Source organism: Ursus americanus, chromosome 3 (assembly GCF_024610735.1).
Source record: "Ursus americanus isolate L20-20 chromosome 3, mUrsAme1.1.p, whole genome shotgun sequence".
In the NCBI taxonomy this organism is placed as follows: domain Eukaryota; kingdom Metazoa; phylum Chordata; class Mammalia; order Carnivora; family Ursidae; genus Ursus; species Ursus americanus.
Window position 1 is genome coordinate 39,252,520 of NC_142129.1, and position 18,981 is coordinate 39,271,500.

Consider the following 18,981-nt stretch of genomic DNA (forward strand, 5'->3'; position numbering starts at 1 on the left):
AAGCCTAAAAACTATCTCAGTAACAGTTTAGCTGGAAGAAAGAAAGGGTGGGGGTTCCCAGGACAATTCTTCAATGAATTAGCACGACTGAATATTGGTCCATTCCTTCTCTTTGTTTCCTCCCATCCCCAACCACCCAAATCTGAGCCTTAAAACTTCTCCAGGATACCTTGGCCGTGGTTCTTTTATTTTTCTCTCCATCCAATTACTTCTGCTTTATAACTCCCTGCCTGTAACATCTCAAAACTCTTGTTTTCCAAGCACTTTTATGAGTTCATTCTTATACTTAGTCATTGGGACCAAGAGAGAGGGGAACAATCATGGCTGGATGATTATATTCAACCTGTCATCTGGAACGGAAGGTACCAGCATTGACATGAATATAAAAACTTTTAGAAACCTACTGGTTGTACCAATATCTTCTTTATTCTGCTTGACAGTGGTCTCTTCTTCCCCCAGTGTGTTCTTTTAATTGCTGAACAAACTTCCATTTCAGAAAATTAAGTAGGAATGTACAAATTTCTAGTTGTCTTTGGGCAACCTCAATTTTCATAGAACTCAGTTTGAAACTGAAATTCACAGCACAAAAATTGCCTAAAATCAACCATAAGATCAGGAGTTAATTATGCCAATTCTGGAGCACCAAAAAAATCTTATGTCTACTATATCTATGGCATCCAATTCAAGACATATTCAAACCAGAAAACTTGAATTACAGAAATTTGTTCAAGACAAGATCTTTTGAAATTTTCATAGGTACAGAGCCTTTGTCAAATAAAGGACAGTAATATTTGGTTTATCCAACATTATTGTAGAATTAGTTTTCTAGGCAGTTCTCGCTTACCCTTGACCAATAAAACCTTGCTTTTTAAACCTAAAATCTACATCAAGCTCTAATCTAGTAATGTCCCCAAAAGACTAAAATTCATGTTATATTTATTACTACTTTGCCTAGAAGGAAAAAAAAGACTGACAGATTTCATGTGTTGATTTGCATAGGGAGTATAGAGCTACTGTATTGGTGATTTTTTAAGAAGTTTTCCATTTTCTATCTGTACACCTACCTGTACAGACTAAAAAGAAAGAGCTATTGAGGAAACTTCTATATTGATTACTGGTCTAACTTCCAGTTGCTTATCTATCAAACCACACACACACACCCCCCACACCCCCGCAGATTACCTAAGTATCTTTTTGATACTCATAAGATTCAGGGTCCATTTTTTCCTTGCAAAAATTATGCCAAAAAGTCAAAAGGGAGATTTAAAAAAAAAGAAAAAGAAAAAGAGGGGGTTCAAATAAATGTTCAGAATGGGAAAAACAAGGGATAATCAGTCCCTGAAGAAAAAGGGGACAGATGCTAATAATATAAAGTTAATTCTGATTTGAAAATAGCTTTTTTTTCCCTTGCCTCATTTGTTCTGTTTGATAGGCTACAGATGATCCTTAGAACAAAATTCAGGGTATGGCTATTTTCTTATTACCAACCAAAAGCAGTAGGTATACCTTTCAGAAAATACTTAAGATACACAAATTTAATAGAATTTCATTTTCTTCACAGTTTTCAAATTAAAGATTGTAATTAACAAATATAGCTTTATGCAATGTCTCTCCTTTTTCCCAATGAGGCCTAAAGAGGGAAGAATACTTGCTCCTAACAAGCAAAAACACCAAATTTATAATTAACAAAATATTTAAGCTACTAAAATTTGTGAAGGAAGGAGGATGATAAGAAAGTAAGAGAAATTACCAAATGGCAACCAAACAAGGCCATATCAGGGTTTTCAGGTTAGCCGAAAGTAACTTCTGGAAAATGGTCTACGGTCAGCATAAGCAGCTGCCTTGTTTATATACCCTCCATAGCTCTAGAATTACGGAATAAACTTTTAACAATAAAATGAGAACCAAGAACATCATATTGTAAATATTATATTTCTTTCACTCACATACAATGTTGTATGAGACATTTACTAGTTTTAATATGTATCCATAGGATTAATACTCATATGGAGTATAATGCAAAAAGTGCCGAACTAAAGAAATAAGTCTATGTGAAAACAAAAGCACACATTTCTTAGGATTTAAAAATATTGCACATAATAAGGTTGCACAGAAATTACTGGCTGTTTTTACAAACAGAATGAGGTATTAGTCAATCTCTAGATAAAGATGAGTGCAAAGAAGAGGAACCACACACACAAAAAAATACATGAATCCAAATAAGACCTAGAGTGCCAACAACTAAGAAAGAAATGTGAAAAGATGTATAAATTAGCTATGATTTCAACACTACAAAATCATTAGCCAGGGACCAAACATGTAACAATCTCTTGGTAATATTTCAAAAGTTTTTAACTTTCTTTCAGCCTAAATGGCTAAGAGCATTACAATCATTTCCTTTACTCCAATTTTACTGCAGAAAGGTATGGTTCTGTGGTAAATATTAAATCATGCCTTTCTGAAGCTTTCAGTGGAAAGATACTGCTATCCTTTGCTGAATGACTCAATTATAGTTTCATATACATTTAGCAACCCAAGTCAGAGATGCTGCAGAGCATGCAATTTTAAATTAGCAAAGGTTTCACTGCAAAAACCATTCAACTTCACACAATTTAAATCTACAATAAGTTTCAAAGTTTAACCTTTAAATATGTATCAGGCGAACTCAATCTTTTCTTGGTAATAAAACTGGCCACGCAAGTAAGCCCAAGGGCAGGTAGAGAAAAAAGACCAGGCAGAATTATAATATCTTTTTCTTAAAGAATCTTTCCTAATCGGGGAAATTAATAATTAGCTATTTCTCTACTGAGTGTTGCTGAATCTGTCAAAAACTCATTTAAATACATTTAATATCTATATCAAGTTAAGTGAAGTCATGCACTTGTCAAAATAGTTCACAGAAAATTGTTTTGCATCAAAGATATTGAAGAAAAGTCAACTAGTTGGGTTTAGTGAGAACAGAAAAATAGTGAACTACTGTCCTGAACAGTCAGTGTATGTGGTAACCATATTTCCTCTTCGTTGAGTGACAGTCCTGCAGTGCTTGCTAGATCCGTGGAATCTATTTTCAGTCTGTACTGTATGCCGATTGGTGGTGTCAAAACCACTAAAAGAAAACATTTTCTCCATATCTTCAAACATGTCATCAAAAAGTCCACCTCCAAAAGAAAACTCCTGGAAATGATGTCTTTGTCTACTGGAACCATCCTGGCGTGTCTGGAAGTGATTCTCAAAATGCTTCTTGGACCGAGTGTTTTGGTTTTGACCAAAAAACCCAAAGTCTTTAAATAAGTCATCAAAATTGAAGTTAAATGATTGCTCAAAAGGACTTCCGCTACCTCTTTGTCCTTTACCGTTAGTAAAAGCACTGTGTCCAAGTGTATCATACTCTTTTCGCCTATTAGCATCTGAGAGTGTTTCATATGCTGAGGGAAATAAAAATACTTTAGTAACTGAATATAATGAAAATTACATATACCCAAATCTCTTCAAATAAGTGAATTCAACTCTCTATTTTAGGGAAGGATTTCACACCACCAATAAAGCCAAAACATTACAAACATAGGAAAAAAGTTAAAATGAAAGTTACAAAAGGTAGGGCCTTTGTCCTATTTACTGTGTAGTATTATCAGCTGTTAGAATAATGTCTGCCCCTAGTAAATATCCAATAAATATTTGTTAAATGAGTGTTACCATTACTTACGAATAAGCATGTGGGCAAAAACTAGAGTTATTTTTCATATTATTTGGATAAAACCATGACTTGTATTCAATAATTTAACGGCCCAATATAACCAATTAAGAAGAATTCAGATTTTTTACTTCCTTACTATTTGAAGTGTTTAACTCCAACTCTCTACTCAATTACCTCCACCCACCATTAATTACTGAATGCTCAGGAGGTGCAATTTGTTTTAGAACTAGTCTTAAATAAAAATTCTTTCATATTTTTCCTTCAAAAGACAAAAGTGGCTTTTAAATACAGACGAAGAAAAAACCCAAAACATTTCAAAGTCTATTTAAATGTTTTATACTTAGTATTTTTATATTTAATCTCCATACTTAGTAAATAACTGTTCCATCTCAGCGTAGAAGTTTTGAGTACCTAAAATTCCTTTTAACATGGAAACAATAAGCAATTTCATAAACAATAGAAGAATGAAGTGATACATTTTCAACATTTTAAGATCTGACAATAAAAATTTATACTACCATTCATTCATCCATCCCAGAATCCAAGTAATTGTGATAAAAAGATAGTCTCAACAATCTCACTTTATTTAAATGTAGACTCCATTCTGCCACCCATCATCACAGTATCTCCAAATACATACACTTCTTAGCTATCATTCTCCTTTACTAGTTAGTATCTGTGAGACCTCAGACATAACCATTTAACTTACCTTCTGCAATCTCTCTGAATTTTGCTTCAGCATCAGGGCTCTTATTTTTGTCAGGATGGTACTTCATGGCCAACTTGTGAAAAGCTTTCTTGATTTGGCGCTCTGATGCTGATTTTGGCACACCTAATATATCATAGTAACTTTTTGACGCCAAAATTAATTCCGTTATCATTAAAATGCAGATTGCAAAGACGAAAACTGATTGGGGAGTAGCCATGTCTAATATCCTAAAAAAGAAAAAGAAATTATCCATGCAGCTAATTTCAAGACTTTTTCTTTTAAAAGAAACCCACTGAACTTTTAGGATACAAGGTATACTTAATGCAGAATCAAAATGTTAAGCATATAAGATCTTGTACTTATTCCCATGTTATTTCATTTTTACAGGCTTTATTATCTCTATGTTGGTTGTAACCTTGTCAAAAAGCAAATGTAATTCAACCAAATTGAGATAAAAATCTTTCTTCGATTTACCTTTTCACTAATACTCTGGTCATACATAAACACAAAAATATTCAATAACTATTTTTTACCAGTAAATACTGAAGACTCATCATTTGTAAAAATTGTAAAAAGGGTGGAAAATCCAAATAATTTTTAAAGGATGTCAATTTTCCTTTCAAGAATTCAAAGAGGATTAAAAGTAAAAGTATTTAATGTCACAGAAAAAAAAGTACATTACCAAGATAACAGCCCAGATTGTCTGAATTGGTAATCCTTCCTCCCAAAGAAAGCACCAACCTCAGTTTTTATTTCAGCAAGGATTGCAAACAGAGAATCTCAGTCTCATATTAATATTGACAATACAATAGAATGTAATGATTTTTTAATTCTAAGATCCCAAATATTTAAACAAAAAAATGTACAGATGGGTTTTGTTAAAAACTCATAATAGAATTTAAGATTTCTCCTAAGGCTACCAGAAAAATAAACTTTCATAGTCTGTACTTTAGATAAGTTACTTATGTTCAAACTTCTCCGTAATCATTAAAATATTTCTCTAACGTTAAAGAAGCTTTACCTAAGAATTCAACTTAGAATTCTGGATAGTATAGATTTAATGACTTGGGATGCGAAACGAATGTGATCCTGTCGTTTGAACTCTGTATTAGTTCTTAATAACCTATGATGACATAACGAGGCTGACGAAAGACACTATGGTTTGTGGAAATTGCCTGCCTTCCTCTCCTGTGGCCTCTCCTGAGCGTAATTAGCAGATGGATTCCTCCTTTCCAAAGAGTTACTCATAGTCACGGGTACTAAAGATCAAGTACAACCTCCTCATTTAAAGAAAGCAAACCAAGCGAGTGCTGTGGACGCCACAAAGACTGCAGGTACTTCCCTAGTCAAAGGGCGAGTCTAAAACTGATAGGGAGGCACATTACTGGTTTAATAAAGGCTATTCCACAGCCCAAGTTTATTATCTGACACTTTTTTTGTAGGCCCACTTTTGTATCATACTGACTTCTTCCCAAGAGCGACCCACGGGACGGCTGCCTGGGCCTTACTCCCCAAAGCCGATGGCCGGTTGGGTTGCACCTTCCAGCCTTCACCCCAAGACGACCGGTACTCGTCCAGTCCGTCCTGGCGCCGCCCTCACGGCTGTTCTCGGCCCGGAGGCCAGCCCTGGGAGGAGCTGTCCGACGCCCGAAAAAGCCAGCGGCCAACCCAAAACACAAAACGCCCTATTCTGTGGTTCGGTCATGTCCTTTTTCCTAATCCCTCAACAACACCAGACAGCCTGAGAGCCTTGAGACGACCGTGGCGGATCCCGAGGCCAGGTCAGTCCACAAAGACCGGCCGAGGCCCAGAGGACGCTCTAAACACCCCTCCCCGCGACCCCGGCCTCATCCCTCATCCGCACCCTCCAACCGCTGCTGCCCCGCCGCAGAGCAGAAGCGCCGGGAGACCGACGACTGGCTCCACACAGCTGCTCGGCCCTGCCCCTCGCCCGAGTCTCCGAGGCCTCCCGTAGCTGGCGCGCGCCCCACTCCCGCTTGCACACAGACCTAGCGCTCCTCCAGCCGCCGCCGCCGCGTCCCCTCTCAGCCCGCTCCCCACTGGCCGGCGGCCGCTGCTGCCGCCACCTCAGGAGAAGACCTACACGAAACGCTTCCTTATTGGCTCCTGCTTCCCCACCTGACCCTGGCGCCCTACGCGCACGTGGAAAACTGTTGTTGCCGCTCAGCCTGTGCGTCACTTCCGACCCCAACCTCCAGAAAGGGCGGTGCTGAAGCCCGCAGAAGCGGAAGTGAGTCGGCGATTGCGGCGCCTTTCCTCTCGGCCGATTTCAGCGCAGGCGCAGTGGCTCGGGAGGCCTGGATTTGCGCTCCACCTTGGCTAGGAGGTTACGCTGCCCCCGTAGCGGGCCGGCCTTTTTGGGGCCGCACCCGAGCGATGCCTCGCTATTGCGCAGCGATTTGCTGTAAGAACCGTCGGGGACGAAGCAGTAAAGACCGGAAGCTGAGTTTTTATCCGTAAGTCGTCCCTGGAGCAGAAGCGTCAGCCTTACCTTTGGGCCACGGTCCTGTGGCGTCTGGGGCTAGGGTTTGAGGTATCTGGAAATTCGTCCTCGGCTCTCCCGGTGTGGTCCTTCACTGCGCGGGAGAAGGACGTGAAGGCTCGAATTCAGTTTATCTAAAAATGTCCTAACTGAGCAAGGTCACGGGGCTGGTGACGAGGCATAGGGGCCTTTTGGGGTGTAAAATAACCCACTTAAAAAAGTACAGTTTGGGCGGTGCTCCGTGGTTTTCGGAGCGTTTCCCCACCGCAGCTGATCTTATGTCATTGACGTTAACCACCATTTAAGGTACACATCAAACCTGCCAAGCGGGAAGGTGCACCCAACAGTTAGCTTACACCTTCTCTGAGTTAGGTTACATAGATGTTCCTTAATTCCATTTTTCTCCCGAGGAAACTAAGGCCTTTCGGAAAGGTTACCTTGAAAGTTTTGTGAGAGAGCCAGAATTACTACCTATCTCCTGCTCAGGGCTCTGTATATACTCTTCTTTCTTCATTCGTACAGAGAACGGGCTAAGTGTTGTGCCGAATTACTACTGCCAGGAAATATTTCCCTGAAACCACGGGAAAAATAATAATGTCAGAGAAAGTCAGTTATAGATTTTTTTCCTCAAAATGTGAATTTACCAAAAGTAGATTTTTTATTAGTTTTTTGTTTCCGTATATAATCCTCGGAGTAAAAATTGTATTAATTTTATTCCCCTAGTAGCACTAGACTTGAAGAAGTGAATTCGTTAAATGCTAACACTGTAGCAAGCTGTACTGTATATTAATTTGAGAATTCACCCTTTGTATGCATATAGTGTTAAGTTTGTACTGTGATTATTTTATGCTTTTTGGGTAATTAATAAGACAGTGAAACAAAATTACCAAACAAAATGAACCATTGTAAAAGTACTAAGTTGTTTAGGAAACCTATTCCAGAGATTGCTTAGAGATTGACCTGCTGAGAAAGCATTGCAGTCCAGTTACCAACAAGTATATTCATAGAGTGATTTTTTAAAATTATTTGGTAACGTAGTGTATAGGAACTATAGAAATAATTTGCAAACAGCATCCTTATACATGAGATTACATGTGAAAATACTGTAAAAGGCATATTCTCATTTTAGATGTAGCAGAAAAGGTGTGAACTTTTCTATGGCTAACAGAATTCAGGTCCTCTGAAAAAATTCTCTTTGTCTTTAAATGCCTTTTCTGGCTACGTCTATATAATTATAACCTGAATTCTTGATGTGTGCAAGGTTAAGGAATTTTCAAACCATGTATGAACATCCTGTCTGTGGTAAGAACTTCCAGAGATAGATCATCTGATTTTCCCACGTGAGGGTATCTGGGTTAAAAATTATTTCCGATAAAGTACCCATACTCCTTTTCCTTAGCATCTTATAATGTTATCAATATTTGCTGGGAAGGAGGGTGAGGGATGCTATTATAAAGCATGAACTAAATGGTTGGGATTGAGAGGGAATGTACAGTTGCTGCTTTTTGGATGAGAAACCTTATGTTACTATTTTTTGAAAAAAGGGTATTAGACTGTTGTCATAAAATCATTGAAAGAAACAGAAATACTATTAACACAGTTTAACTGAAACCTATTTAGACTGGTAAGAAAGTTTTCTCTCCAATTCTGTCATTAGCTCAATTTTGCCTATAAAACACATTTCAGTGTGTTAGCACCATCTCTAAATAAAGGTTATTGTCAACACAGGAACAACACCTATAAAGACCTGTCTTACCTTTCTCTGTATTTTGTTTGATCTATTTCATGTTATAAAATATTTGAGTGTTCTTATAACATGTTTAGTTCTTGTGTCAGTTTTGTTTCAGAGCTTGAATTTTAAGGTTTCCAGTTAGAAATATTAGACTAAATTACATATGGGTAGAATTGAGGTTGATTGTGGTAAAGGGAATGGAATATTAGTAGTTTTACAGGATTTAGTATTCATTGTCCATTAAATCACTTGTTTGAACTAACTTCTTATTTTTAAAACGTTAATATAAATAAGAGCCTAAAGCTTAATACTTCCTTGAATTACAGACAAGACACCGTTTGACTTGTAGTATTAGTATAGAATACATTTGAATGGGACTTTGTGGTTTATGTAGTTCTAGGCAAAATACATAACAAAATAAAAATAAAATGTAATCCACAGAAAATATGAGATTTTATCCTTTGTTGGAACACACATATTTTACTTAAAGGGACTCAAGTTATGTTTTACTAGCCTTTCTTCTTCTTCTTCTTCATCTTCTTCTTCTTCTTTTTATTTTAAAGATTTTATTTATTTAGAGAGCAAGTGCGTGTGCATGCGAATGCAGGAGCAGGGGGAGGGGCAGAGGGAGAGAGAATCTCAAGCAGGCTCCGCACTCAGCGCAGAGCCTAACGTGGGGCTTGATCCAGGATTCTGAGATCATGACCTGAGCCTAAATCAAGAGTTGGATGTTCAATCGACTGAGTCACCCAAGTGCCCTTACCAGCCATTCTTCTGAAAAGCTTTGTCTACACATCTTAGAGCTTAGTCATCTTTACTGTGGAGATGATGTAGTAATGCCATGAAGGTGCTCTTATATGGTGTGAATGGTTGCTTTGCTTTTTTGCAGCACTCAATGCATAGGTTACCTATATATGCAGTCCCGGAATTTGCAAAAAATATAGCAAAGTTTTCCTTTTTTAATTTCAGGTTTCCTCTGCATGACAAAGAAAGACTTGAAAAATGGTTAAAGAATATGAAACGAGATTCATGGGTACCCAGTAAATACCAGTTCCTGTGTAGTGACCATTTTACTCCTGACTCTCTTGACATCAGATGGGGTATTCGATATTTGAAACAAACTGCAATTCCAACAATATTTTCTTTGCCTGAAGACAATCAGGTATTGAAGGCAGAGCATAGGGGAGGAGGGATAATACTGAGCAGGGTGGTAGGTTGCAGGGTGGCAGGTAATGAGGTTAAGGGAGGGAGAGGGAAAGGTGACTGCTGGGAAAACATATTTAAGAAAAAGGAAGACTAATTTATGCTTTTACTAAAAGTTTGATAATTAAACAAATTTAAACCATTAAAAAAATTTAAACTGAAGAACAAAAGGTAACATATACATAAATCATTAAGTTATTAATGTAAGTTAATGATCTAAGATTTTGTTACCGGTCTTTGAGTTATCAGAAATATTTCCATCATGTATTGAATATGCTTAATATTTTTAAAGAAACACTTTAAAGTGTATTTGAGTTGTTACATGCTTAGAACATTTTTTAACTGTGTAAATTTACTTGGCCAATATACTGCTCATAGTTATAATTAAATATTCAGCACTGACTAATAAGAGAATAAGGTTAGTGAGGACATCTTTAGATTTGAAAATATTATTTTCTAGGAAAAAGACCCCTCCAAAAAAAAATCTCAGAAGAAAAAGTTAGATGATGAGAAAGAAGTGTGCCTAAAAGCCAAGTCACAAGAATCATTTGCATCAAATGAGCTAAAGAAAATTACAGTTAATACAGATATCCTCCCTGAACACACAGAATTACTTAATTCATCTACCTTGGTGAAGCTACCACCTCCAAAACCAGAAAGTATACAAAATAACAAATTAACTCTTAATCTGGTTAAACAAGATATTGGAAAACCAGTATCTACTTTGGAAACATCAGTTACCCAAGACATAGGTGGTTTTCATACATCTTTTGAGAATGTAAATTCTACAACTATTACTTTGACAACTTCAAATTCAGAAGATATTCAGCCATCTTTGGAAACCCAAGAAGTGTTTGAAATAACTACAAATCATCTTGCTAACCCAAACTTTACAAATAATTCCATGGAAATTAAGTCAGCAGAGGAAAGTCCGTTCTTATTCAGCACAATCACTCAGACAGTTGAAGAATTAAATGCAAATAAACAATCTGTTATTGCCATTTTTGTACCCACAGAAAATTCCAAACCAATTAATTCTTTTGTGTCTTCTGAAAAAGAAACTGTGGAAAATGAAGATCTAGACACTGAAGACTCCTTACATAAGGATATAGACTATGAGACAGAAGTTCTACAAATTGAACATTCTTACTGCAGACAAGATGTAAATAAGGAACATCTCTGGCAGAAAGTTTCTAAACTACATTCAAAAATAACTCTTCTTGAGCTACAAGAACAACAAACTCTTGGAAGATTGAAGTCTTTGGAAGCTCTCATAAGGCAGTTAAAACAGGAACACTGGCTATCTGAAGAAAATGTCAAGATTATAGAAAACCATTTCACAACATACGAAGTTACAATGATGTAGTGTAGAGGTTTTAACGCTATGACTTTTATATAAGCTTTTTGCAGCCAAACCAAATTATATGTAAAGTGAACTTTTTCTTGTATAAAGTTCTCATCTTTAGCTAAGAAAGTGTTCTAACATCAAAAACTGCCTCCTGTTCTTGTAATGTTCATTTTTAAGAAAAACTAGAGAGTTGTTGGGCTGTAGAGAAAAAGTTTCCCTACTTGGTAATCTTCCAAATTAAAGTAGAGTGAATAAATAAGATGATTCATAAAATGAGAACATGGATATGGTGGAAGGAGCCCAGAAGAGAAATCAGGCTCAGGTATCAGTCCTGGTTCTACCATTGGCCTCAGTCTGTAATCTGTAAAATAAGGGCACTTATTAAATCTAGTCTGTTTGTTTATAGTTTCTCTCCTTTCTATTAAGATACTTTTTTAATAGAATGACTCTTTTATAAGGTAATATATACTTATATAATACTGTATGTTGGCTAGTATTTGATGTTATTTACTATTGGATTATCCTCAAAATTGAATTCTGTGGTGTTTGACTTGTTGATTACAATTATTTGTAATAATAAAGGAAAGTACTCCTTTTATAATTTTATTCCAGTTGAACTAAAATAACCTTCCATTAGCCCAGTTTGTAGGAGAGGTACTTTAAACTTGAAAGAATATGTATTTCAGTACCTTCTATGTAGCTGACCATTATAATACATAGTCACTTAATCTTAACATTCTGTATTATAATTTATAAACCAAAAATTTTAATGAGGTTAATTTTTAAAATGTATCTATTACTATATTTTAGAAATCATAGCTTGCATATGTTTAATGTGTAGCTTTTTAAAATGTGTGCTTTTGTCATCTTTAAATTCCAGAATGATAGAGTAGTACTTGATATTATACATGCCCACGTACATATATTTTATTAAAATTTATAAGCAAGAAACTATAGACATGTGGTAATGTTCTTAGACAAGTAGGAAAGGAAATGGTGATATAAATAAAAATACTGCTTATATCTGTATGAATTTTTAAAAATGCGAAAGCAAAGATTTAGTGGGAACAACAGAAATGTGAAAAATAATGATCTTCTAAAATTGGCAGTTAATATAATTAATGTTGCTGGTTATATTATTGAGCAAGTTCCTATTGGTCCAATTCATACTTTTCTCATCTTTTTTTATAAAAAATACTATTACCTATCTCAGAGGGTTTTGAGAATTCTGTGAGGCGACGTGTTTTTGGTTCTTGAAAATAGGAGGTGCTCAATAAACATTAGTTGACTGCACAGCAAATAGTACTAATTATTTTCATGGTGATTATTTTTGGCCACACTTCAGTTTTTTTTTAGTTTTTTAGTTTTTTTTTTTTTTTTTTTAGTTTTTTTCAAGCTAATAAAATTAATTTATATTATATAAATATGCACTAAGTACAAAAAGTTGATATAGAGATATCTTTATTATATGACCATGGGAGGAAAAAAAACTTAAATTTTTGCATAAATTATATGCAGATAATTGGTAGAATTAATATGTTATTTTTAGGTAGTCCCATGTTGCATTTTACAGTACTTCTTTAAAACAAATAGTGTAGATGAAAATAACTTTGATAAGTCATTATAAAATAATGTTTCAACTCTGTTTTTAATTGTGTACATTGTAATTTCTCTTTGTTTAAAGCTGTAGTTTACTCAGGAATAATTTAAACTAGTTGTATGTCTTCAAACTTAGTAAATTATAAATATGTAAGATATTTTCTTGGCTTGCCTGTATTCAGTTCAGGATGTTTTCAGCCTGTTAACTTCTAAATATATTTGGGGGTTCTGCCCAACTTTATTTCTTACTTGGATTATTATAGGGTCTCTTAGCTAATCTTGCCAATATTTTCAGTCCCTTCCATATCATTCTATATTCTTCTGTCAGCTTTTTACTTCAGCTGTAGATCTAACTGCATCATCCACTCACTACTTAACTTTCCCAGCTCAGAAATCTGAAATTACTCTTGAAAACCTACAGAATAAAGCCAAATTGTTACCATATATGATCCTCTGTGATTTTCTTCATCCTGCCACACTTGGACTACTTAGCATTTTCCACACATGCCATATAGGTGACTTTCTTCATGCTTATTTTATTCCCTAAATTCAACCAGTCAAAATTGCAGCTTTGGTTGAATTTTGTTTCCCTTTTTCCAGTCAAAATTGTTTTCTCTCTGATCCTACAGGGCTTTGTTTTATAACATTGTAACAATGTTTGCCTTACGCTTTTCTATATCATGATATCTATGGCTGTTCTTTTGACTAGATTGTAAGCTTTTTAAAGCAGGGTTTTCATTAATCACTGGTTTCTTTGACAATGTAATTCACTCAATAAATGTTTGGACGAATATTTTGAATTTTGCCTACTTGATTCTTGTCACTTAAAGTCAAGAACCTTCTTACAGAATTGGTCCTTGATACCTTTAGAATGTTGAAGGATAGACGTAAATCTTCACAATCTTTGAAACATTCCATGTCTTCAATGTACAGTACAATTCACCAGTTACCTGCTATGCTATCTGAAATTATTTTCTTGTGGAAGGCTATTCCCACCCCAAAATATTTGCTGTTTTCTATCCTATATAATTAAAAAGTAAGTTCAAATATGGCTACAGAATATATCTCATTCTATATTCTCTTCTGTAATGTGACCTTGTCACTCCCTTACAAAGAGGTGGAATTTATTTCTGTATCTTTTGGGCTATGTGAGTGCTTTGACCAATAGAATACAGTGAAAGTGATAACAGCCAACCAAACTTAGACCTTAATTGACCTGGCACCCTTCACTTCCTCTTTGGAACAGTATCTCTTAGAATGCCCAATGCCCTATAAAATGTGTGTTTTGAGACCAAGCTGGAAAAGCCAAAGCCACATGGAGAGGCTCTAGAAAATGAGATATCAGACATATTAGTGAAGAAGCCAACAAGCGACTCAGTTTCTATCACAGAATCATGAAAGACGGTAATTGAAGTCAACAGATACCTGGAATTGGAGGAAAGAGTGTGAAGAGATGTTAAAAAAAAAATACAATTGTTATTAACAAGCAGCGGTCATCCCACACAGCTTGGCCAGTGTCCCTTTTCTAAACTGTCAAAAGATTGGAAGTTCATTCTCTAGAGAGGATGAAACAAGTTCTTCAGAAAAGATAATGGGCAGGGATACTATACTGAAAAGGGGTATTAAGTGAAAGTTTATAAGCCAAATAGCTCCAACTCTACCTCTATCACATATATGGTTTCCAGAACTATGGCAACCAAGCTTATACCCTCTAGTTTTCTCTTGGGAATTTGACCACCTCATGAAAAAAGAACAAGAAGATTTTACATTGGAGGTTCCAACTGAGTCCAGCTAAGTCACTGTACAGCAGTGATTCTTAAAACTTCACTGCATCAGAATCACTTGAGAAGTTGTAAATTTTTTCATTACCCAAACTGATTCAATTGGTCTGGTATAAAATCTGAGTATCTGTGGTTTAAAAATTTTCTCCAATGAGTCTCATACACAGCAAAAGGTGAGAATTATTGCTTTGTAGTAGAGCTTATGGAAATGACTCATTCCTGAGTACAGAGATTTTCATCAGTGTCCTGCCAAATGACAGTCAACAGTCAACTGAAAGTTAGTATTAAAGATAGCAAAATGAGTAGAAAGCAGCAATTTAGAGAAAACACTACGTAAGTAGAAGAAATGTTAGGGAAAAGAACCCAACTATACTTAACATTTACTGAGAAATATGTTGCATCCTTGAAAACAAACAGTATGTTTTTTTTAATAAAGGAGTATTAATGAAAATAAAAAGAGCTCTAGTAATTTAAAGTGTGGTATTAGGGACACACCAAGGCACATTATTTTTAAAAATCAGTACTTTAGACACAAAAAGAGGATCTTACAGACTTTCAGCAAGAAAAAAACCACAAAGAGCTAAGAATAGAACAGCTTCAAATTTCTGAATGGTTACACTGGAAGCAAGAAGACAAGAGAGCAATAATCTGAAAATTCTGAGGAGAAAAGATTTCCAAAATAGAATTCTATATCCAAAGTCTCAAAATATTGCCTCCTCTGTATCCTTTAAGGCAGCTATTGGGAAATGCATCCTATGGAAATAAGGCCATAAAATAAAATGGAGAGAATGGCTTCTAAAGTTATTTCCTAGATGATAATTTATCATTCAGTTGATCTAGAGATTAGAAATAGGAAAAAGGAAATGACCACAGGCCTAGAAAGCCACCAGTCCAAATTGGAGTAGGTCAGAAGGCTCGAGGATAGAGTTCTTCAAGAAGATGAAGATTGACAGAATAACTAACGTGTTAACACCAGAGGAATCTCACATATCTGGGGTAGAATTGATGGTTGAATTAATAATAAATACAAAGAAAACTGTACAAACAAATCAGAACAAATGTTAACACAAAATATGTAGAAAGGTCAAGCCATTATATCTTAGTACATGCTGCATTTACATAGTCGAAATAGCGTAAATGCAATAACAACACCAATATATTAGGAAGATGGGGTATGTGTGTGTGCGTGCATATGTCTATGCTGGGGCCAGGAGCAAGGAGTGGGATGACGTAATTAAAAAAGCAAAGTTCTCATCAACCATAGTGGAATATCAAAAGATAATGCCTAATTGCAAAAACTTTAAAAATAGCAAATTAAACATGTTGAGATAAATAGGTAAATACATAAAGAACCCAAATATATCATTGGAAAGGGTTGACTTAGGAGCAAGAAATGAAGGAGGACTGCAATTTTTTTGTAGCAAGGCTTATAGAATGCTGACTTTAAGCATATGTTTAAGACTAATGGGTTTATTTCTTTTTTTAAAATAATTTTTTATTATATTATGTTAGTCATCATACAGTACATCCCTAGTTTTTTATGTAAAGTTCCATGGGTCATTACTTGCATATAACACCGAGTGCACCATGCAATACGTGCCCTCCTTAATACCCATCACCAGCCTATCCCATTCCCCCACCCCCCTCCCCTCTGAAGCCCTCAGTTTGTTTCCCAGAGTCCATAGTCTCTCATGGTTCATTCCCCCTTCTCTTTACCCCCCCCCCGCTTTCTTCCCTTTCTTCTCCTACCGATCTTCCTACTTCTTATGTTCCATAAATGAGTGAAACCATATGATAATTGTCTTTCTCTGCTTGACTTATTTCGCTTAGCATTATCCAGTCCCATCCATTTTGCAGCAAATGTTGAGAAATCGTTCTTTTTGATGGCTGAGTAATATTCCATTGTATATATGGACCACATCTTCTTAATCCAGTCATCCGTTGAAGGGCATCTCGGCTCCTTCCACGATTTAGCTATTGTGGACAATGCTGCTATGAACATTGGGGTGCATATGGCCCTTCTCTTCACTATGTCAGACACTTTTCCAATGAAGACATTTACCCTAATAGGTTTATTTCTATTCATCATTTAGGACTGATCTATTCATTATTTTGTCTGGAAAGCCTTTATTTGCCTTTCCAAATGCCCATTTTATTTAATCTATTGGTTACCTCTACTTAACGCTATCATAATACCTATCTTCCAGTATTATTATTGCTTCTTTTCTTGTTCTTATACCCCCAATATAAATTTTCATGCCTTCAAAGTGTAAGCTTTTTACAAACTTTTAAGCTTCATTGTGTAGCACAATTTCTTTTAAGATTTTATTTATTAGCATGAGCAGGGAGAGGCAGAGGGAGAGGGAGAAGCAGATTCCCTGCTGAGTAGGGGGCCTGTTGCAGGGCTCGATTCCAGGACCTGGGATCATGACCTGAGCTGTAGTCAGATGCTTAACCATGAGCCACCCAGGTACCCCTAGCACAATTTCTAATACAAACTAGGAGCTCCATAAATATTTGTCCAGTGAACAACTTGTCATGTACTAAATCATACTTCAGGAACTGCTTTGTTGGGTCTAATTCTGTCTCCACATTGAGACAGTCACCAGATAACCAATTTGCAGCTCCTTGGTGCATTATGGCCCCATTATTCAGGCAGGCTCTGCTAAATTCATTATAATATAAATAATGCTACTTTTATTTTTCAATTTTTTTATGTTTGGAGATGTTACAGCATCCAGTGCCTGCAGTTTGCGATCTATACAGACATTTTCTGATCTTTTACAAAGCTTGAGAACTAAGCTTTGACATGTGTAATGCTACTTTAAATTTTTCGTTGGCATGCTATAAATAGTGCCTAGTAAAGGTGAAGTAGCCTTCCTTTCAGACTTGAGTTTTGTAACTTGCAGTGTGAACTATCCAGGAGGGTCACTAGATGCTCTAAAATTTAATGCAAAATATTATATGTATAGACATTTTTCTGGAAAGAGAACCCATAATTTCTATTATGTTAGGAAAGGGATAAATGACTCCAAAAAATTTAAACAGTGCAATAATACCTTACATTTTACATCGTGCCATAAATCATAAATCAAAAGCTCTTTACATACTTTATTGCCTAAGCACTCTGAAACAAAAAAAAATGGGAAAGCTTCTATTTTAGATTTGAATACATAAAAAACCCACCAATTTAGCTACGTGGAGTAGAACTGAAATTAAAAGGAAAATTGGCCCATATCCAAAAGTGGGCTGGGTAAATTCTACACAGAATTCTTAAGAATTTCAGACTAGTGTTATTACATATTTTCTGAAAAATAAATTTTAATGTTCAAATTACTGTATAGACTATTAGAAAAATAAATCCAGAGATTATGTAAGTACTATTTTGATTATTGGAAAATACTATTATAAGTTCAGTTGACTTGTTTCTTGGTTACTGAAATATAATTCAAAATGAGAAGCAATGGTTCAGGAGCCAATTTCAGAGGGATCCTAATCTTTATTTCTTTCAGTGCATGGTTCAGGTTTTCCATTAATAAAAATGTGTGGTGTTTTAATATGTACAACAGACTAGAATATCATAAATGTGAAATGAGGTTAATTTTATTAAACTTGCTAACTTGCTTAGTCTAGATGAAAATGAATTTCCTGACATAAGACTAGAACATATCTGAACCATGGATGAAGAAGAGTCAATCAGTTCAATGAAGGAGTATTAAAGTATGGGAAGGAGTTTTTGAGGGAATGAGGTGGAGGAGCAAAGGGCCTCATTCAGATTTTCCAAATAATCCCGTCACTAAATAAGAAAGCATTCATCTATTCCTCTTTGGAATATTAAGTAATATGTTAAAGACGTTTGGTTTGCTTTGATAAATTTGGTGCTTTGGAGCTCTGAAACATCTTTTGGCATATCAGCTTGCAGTCCACCTGCAAGTTTAGTTTTATTAACTTGGGGAATGAGAAAATATGGAGGGAAAATATGTGGTAGAATACAGGAGGGGGACAGAGCTGAGACTCAGAAGCCTGAAAAATCTGTCTTGCTTCAGTAATATAACCTAGTCTCCTTTGTCAGTAGGCAGAAGCACATTACTGGGTATCATCACAGAAATGAATTTCTGAAGAAAAGTACTGTAATCAAAGCCTTTTAATGAGAAAAAAGCCAGCCAAACCAGTCCAAGTCACCCCGAGGTAAGCTGCTCCTTCCTTAGCAAGAGCAAAATACTGAGGAGGAAGAGACAGTACTACTAAGAATAGAGAGTGGAGCATCTAGTTTTAAACAAGTAATATTTGGTATGGGAGAAATTGCTTCCAAACTTAGATAATGTGGTCCCACAAATCTCTCTTGTCTTCTTTCATTAATCTGGGCAGAACTGAAATAAGAACTTCGTGGGGGGTGGGTTCTGTGTATCACT

At 35.8% G+C, this 18,981-nt stretch overlaps 2 protein-coding genes and 1 long non-coding RNA gene across 5 annotated transcripts in view; 2 read left to right on the forward strand and 1 right to left on the reverse strand.

Moving 5' to 3' along the window:
• Positions 1-106: 106 nt before the first annotated feature.
• On the reverse strand, positions 107-7,051 carry DNAJB9 (DnaJ heat shock protein family (Hsp40) member B9). 3 transcript variants are annotated; one of them, XM_045792857.2, is made up of 3 exons: positions 6,916-7,051; positions 4,404-4,630; positions 107-3,425 (listed from the first exon to the last, which is right to left on the reverse strand). In XM_045792857.2, the coding sequence occupies exons 2-3, from the start codon at positions 4,618-4,620 to the stop codon at positions 2,974-2,976; spliced, it is 669 nt and encodes a 222-aa protein (XP_045648813.1). In that variant the 5' UTR covers positions 4,621-4,630; positions 6,916-7,051; the 3' UTR covers positions 107-2,973. The 3 variants fall into 3 exon arrangements, with proteins under 3 accessions (XP_045648813.1, XP_045648811.1, XP_045648812.1); XM_045792855.2 differs by lacking the exon at positions 6,916-7,051 and adding an exon at positions 6,413-6,561; XM_045792856.2 differs by lacking the exon at positions 6,916-7,051 and adding an exon at positions 6,268-6,394.
• On the forward strand, positions 6,688-13,588 carry THAP5 (THAP domain containing 5). Its single transcript, XM_045792853.2, has 3 exons — positions 6,688-6,880; positions 9,608-9,800; positions 10,302-13,588. Exons 1-3 carry the CDS (start codon positions 6,801-6,803, stop codon positions 11,205-11,207), a joined length of 1,179 nt encoding a protein of 392 aa, XP_045648809.1. The 5' UTR covers positions 6,688-6,800; the 3' UTR covers positions 11,208-13,588.
• Positions 13,589-18,643: 5,055 nt separating this feature from the next.
• Positions 18,644-18,981, forward strand: part of LOC148110369 (uncharacterized) — a 117,206-nt gene continuing 116,868 nt past the window's right edge. The window contains exon 1 of the long non-coding RNA XR_015723904.1: positions 18,644-18,757. This is a non-coding gene — a long non-coding RNA (uncharacterized LOC148110369). The remainder of the gene's footprint in view (positions 18,758-18,981) is intronic.

Bases quoted from the DNA above. Each gene is read 5' to 3' on its own strand.
- THAP5 (XM_045792853.2), top strand. From the start codon at position 6,801: ATGCCTCGCTATTGCGCAGCGATTTGCTGTAAGAACCGTCGGGGACGA. The intron at 6,881-9,607 runs GTAAGTCGTCCC...TTTTAATTTCAG, and splicing joins CGGAAGCTGAGTTTTTATCC to GTTTCCTCTGCATGACAAAG. The intron at 9,801-10,301 runs GTATTGAAGGCA...ATTATTTTCTAG, and splicing joins CTTTGCCTGAAGACAATCAG to GAAAAAGACCCCTCCAAAAA.
- DNAJB9 (XM_045792857.2), bottom strand. From the start codon at position 4,620: ATGGCTACTCCCCAATCAGTTTTCGTCTTTGCAATCTGCATTTTAATG. The intron at 3,426-4,403 runs GTAAGTTAAATG...TATTTCCCTCAG, and splicing joins ATTCAGAGAGATTGCAGAAG to CATATGAAACACTCTCAGAT.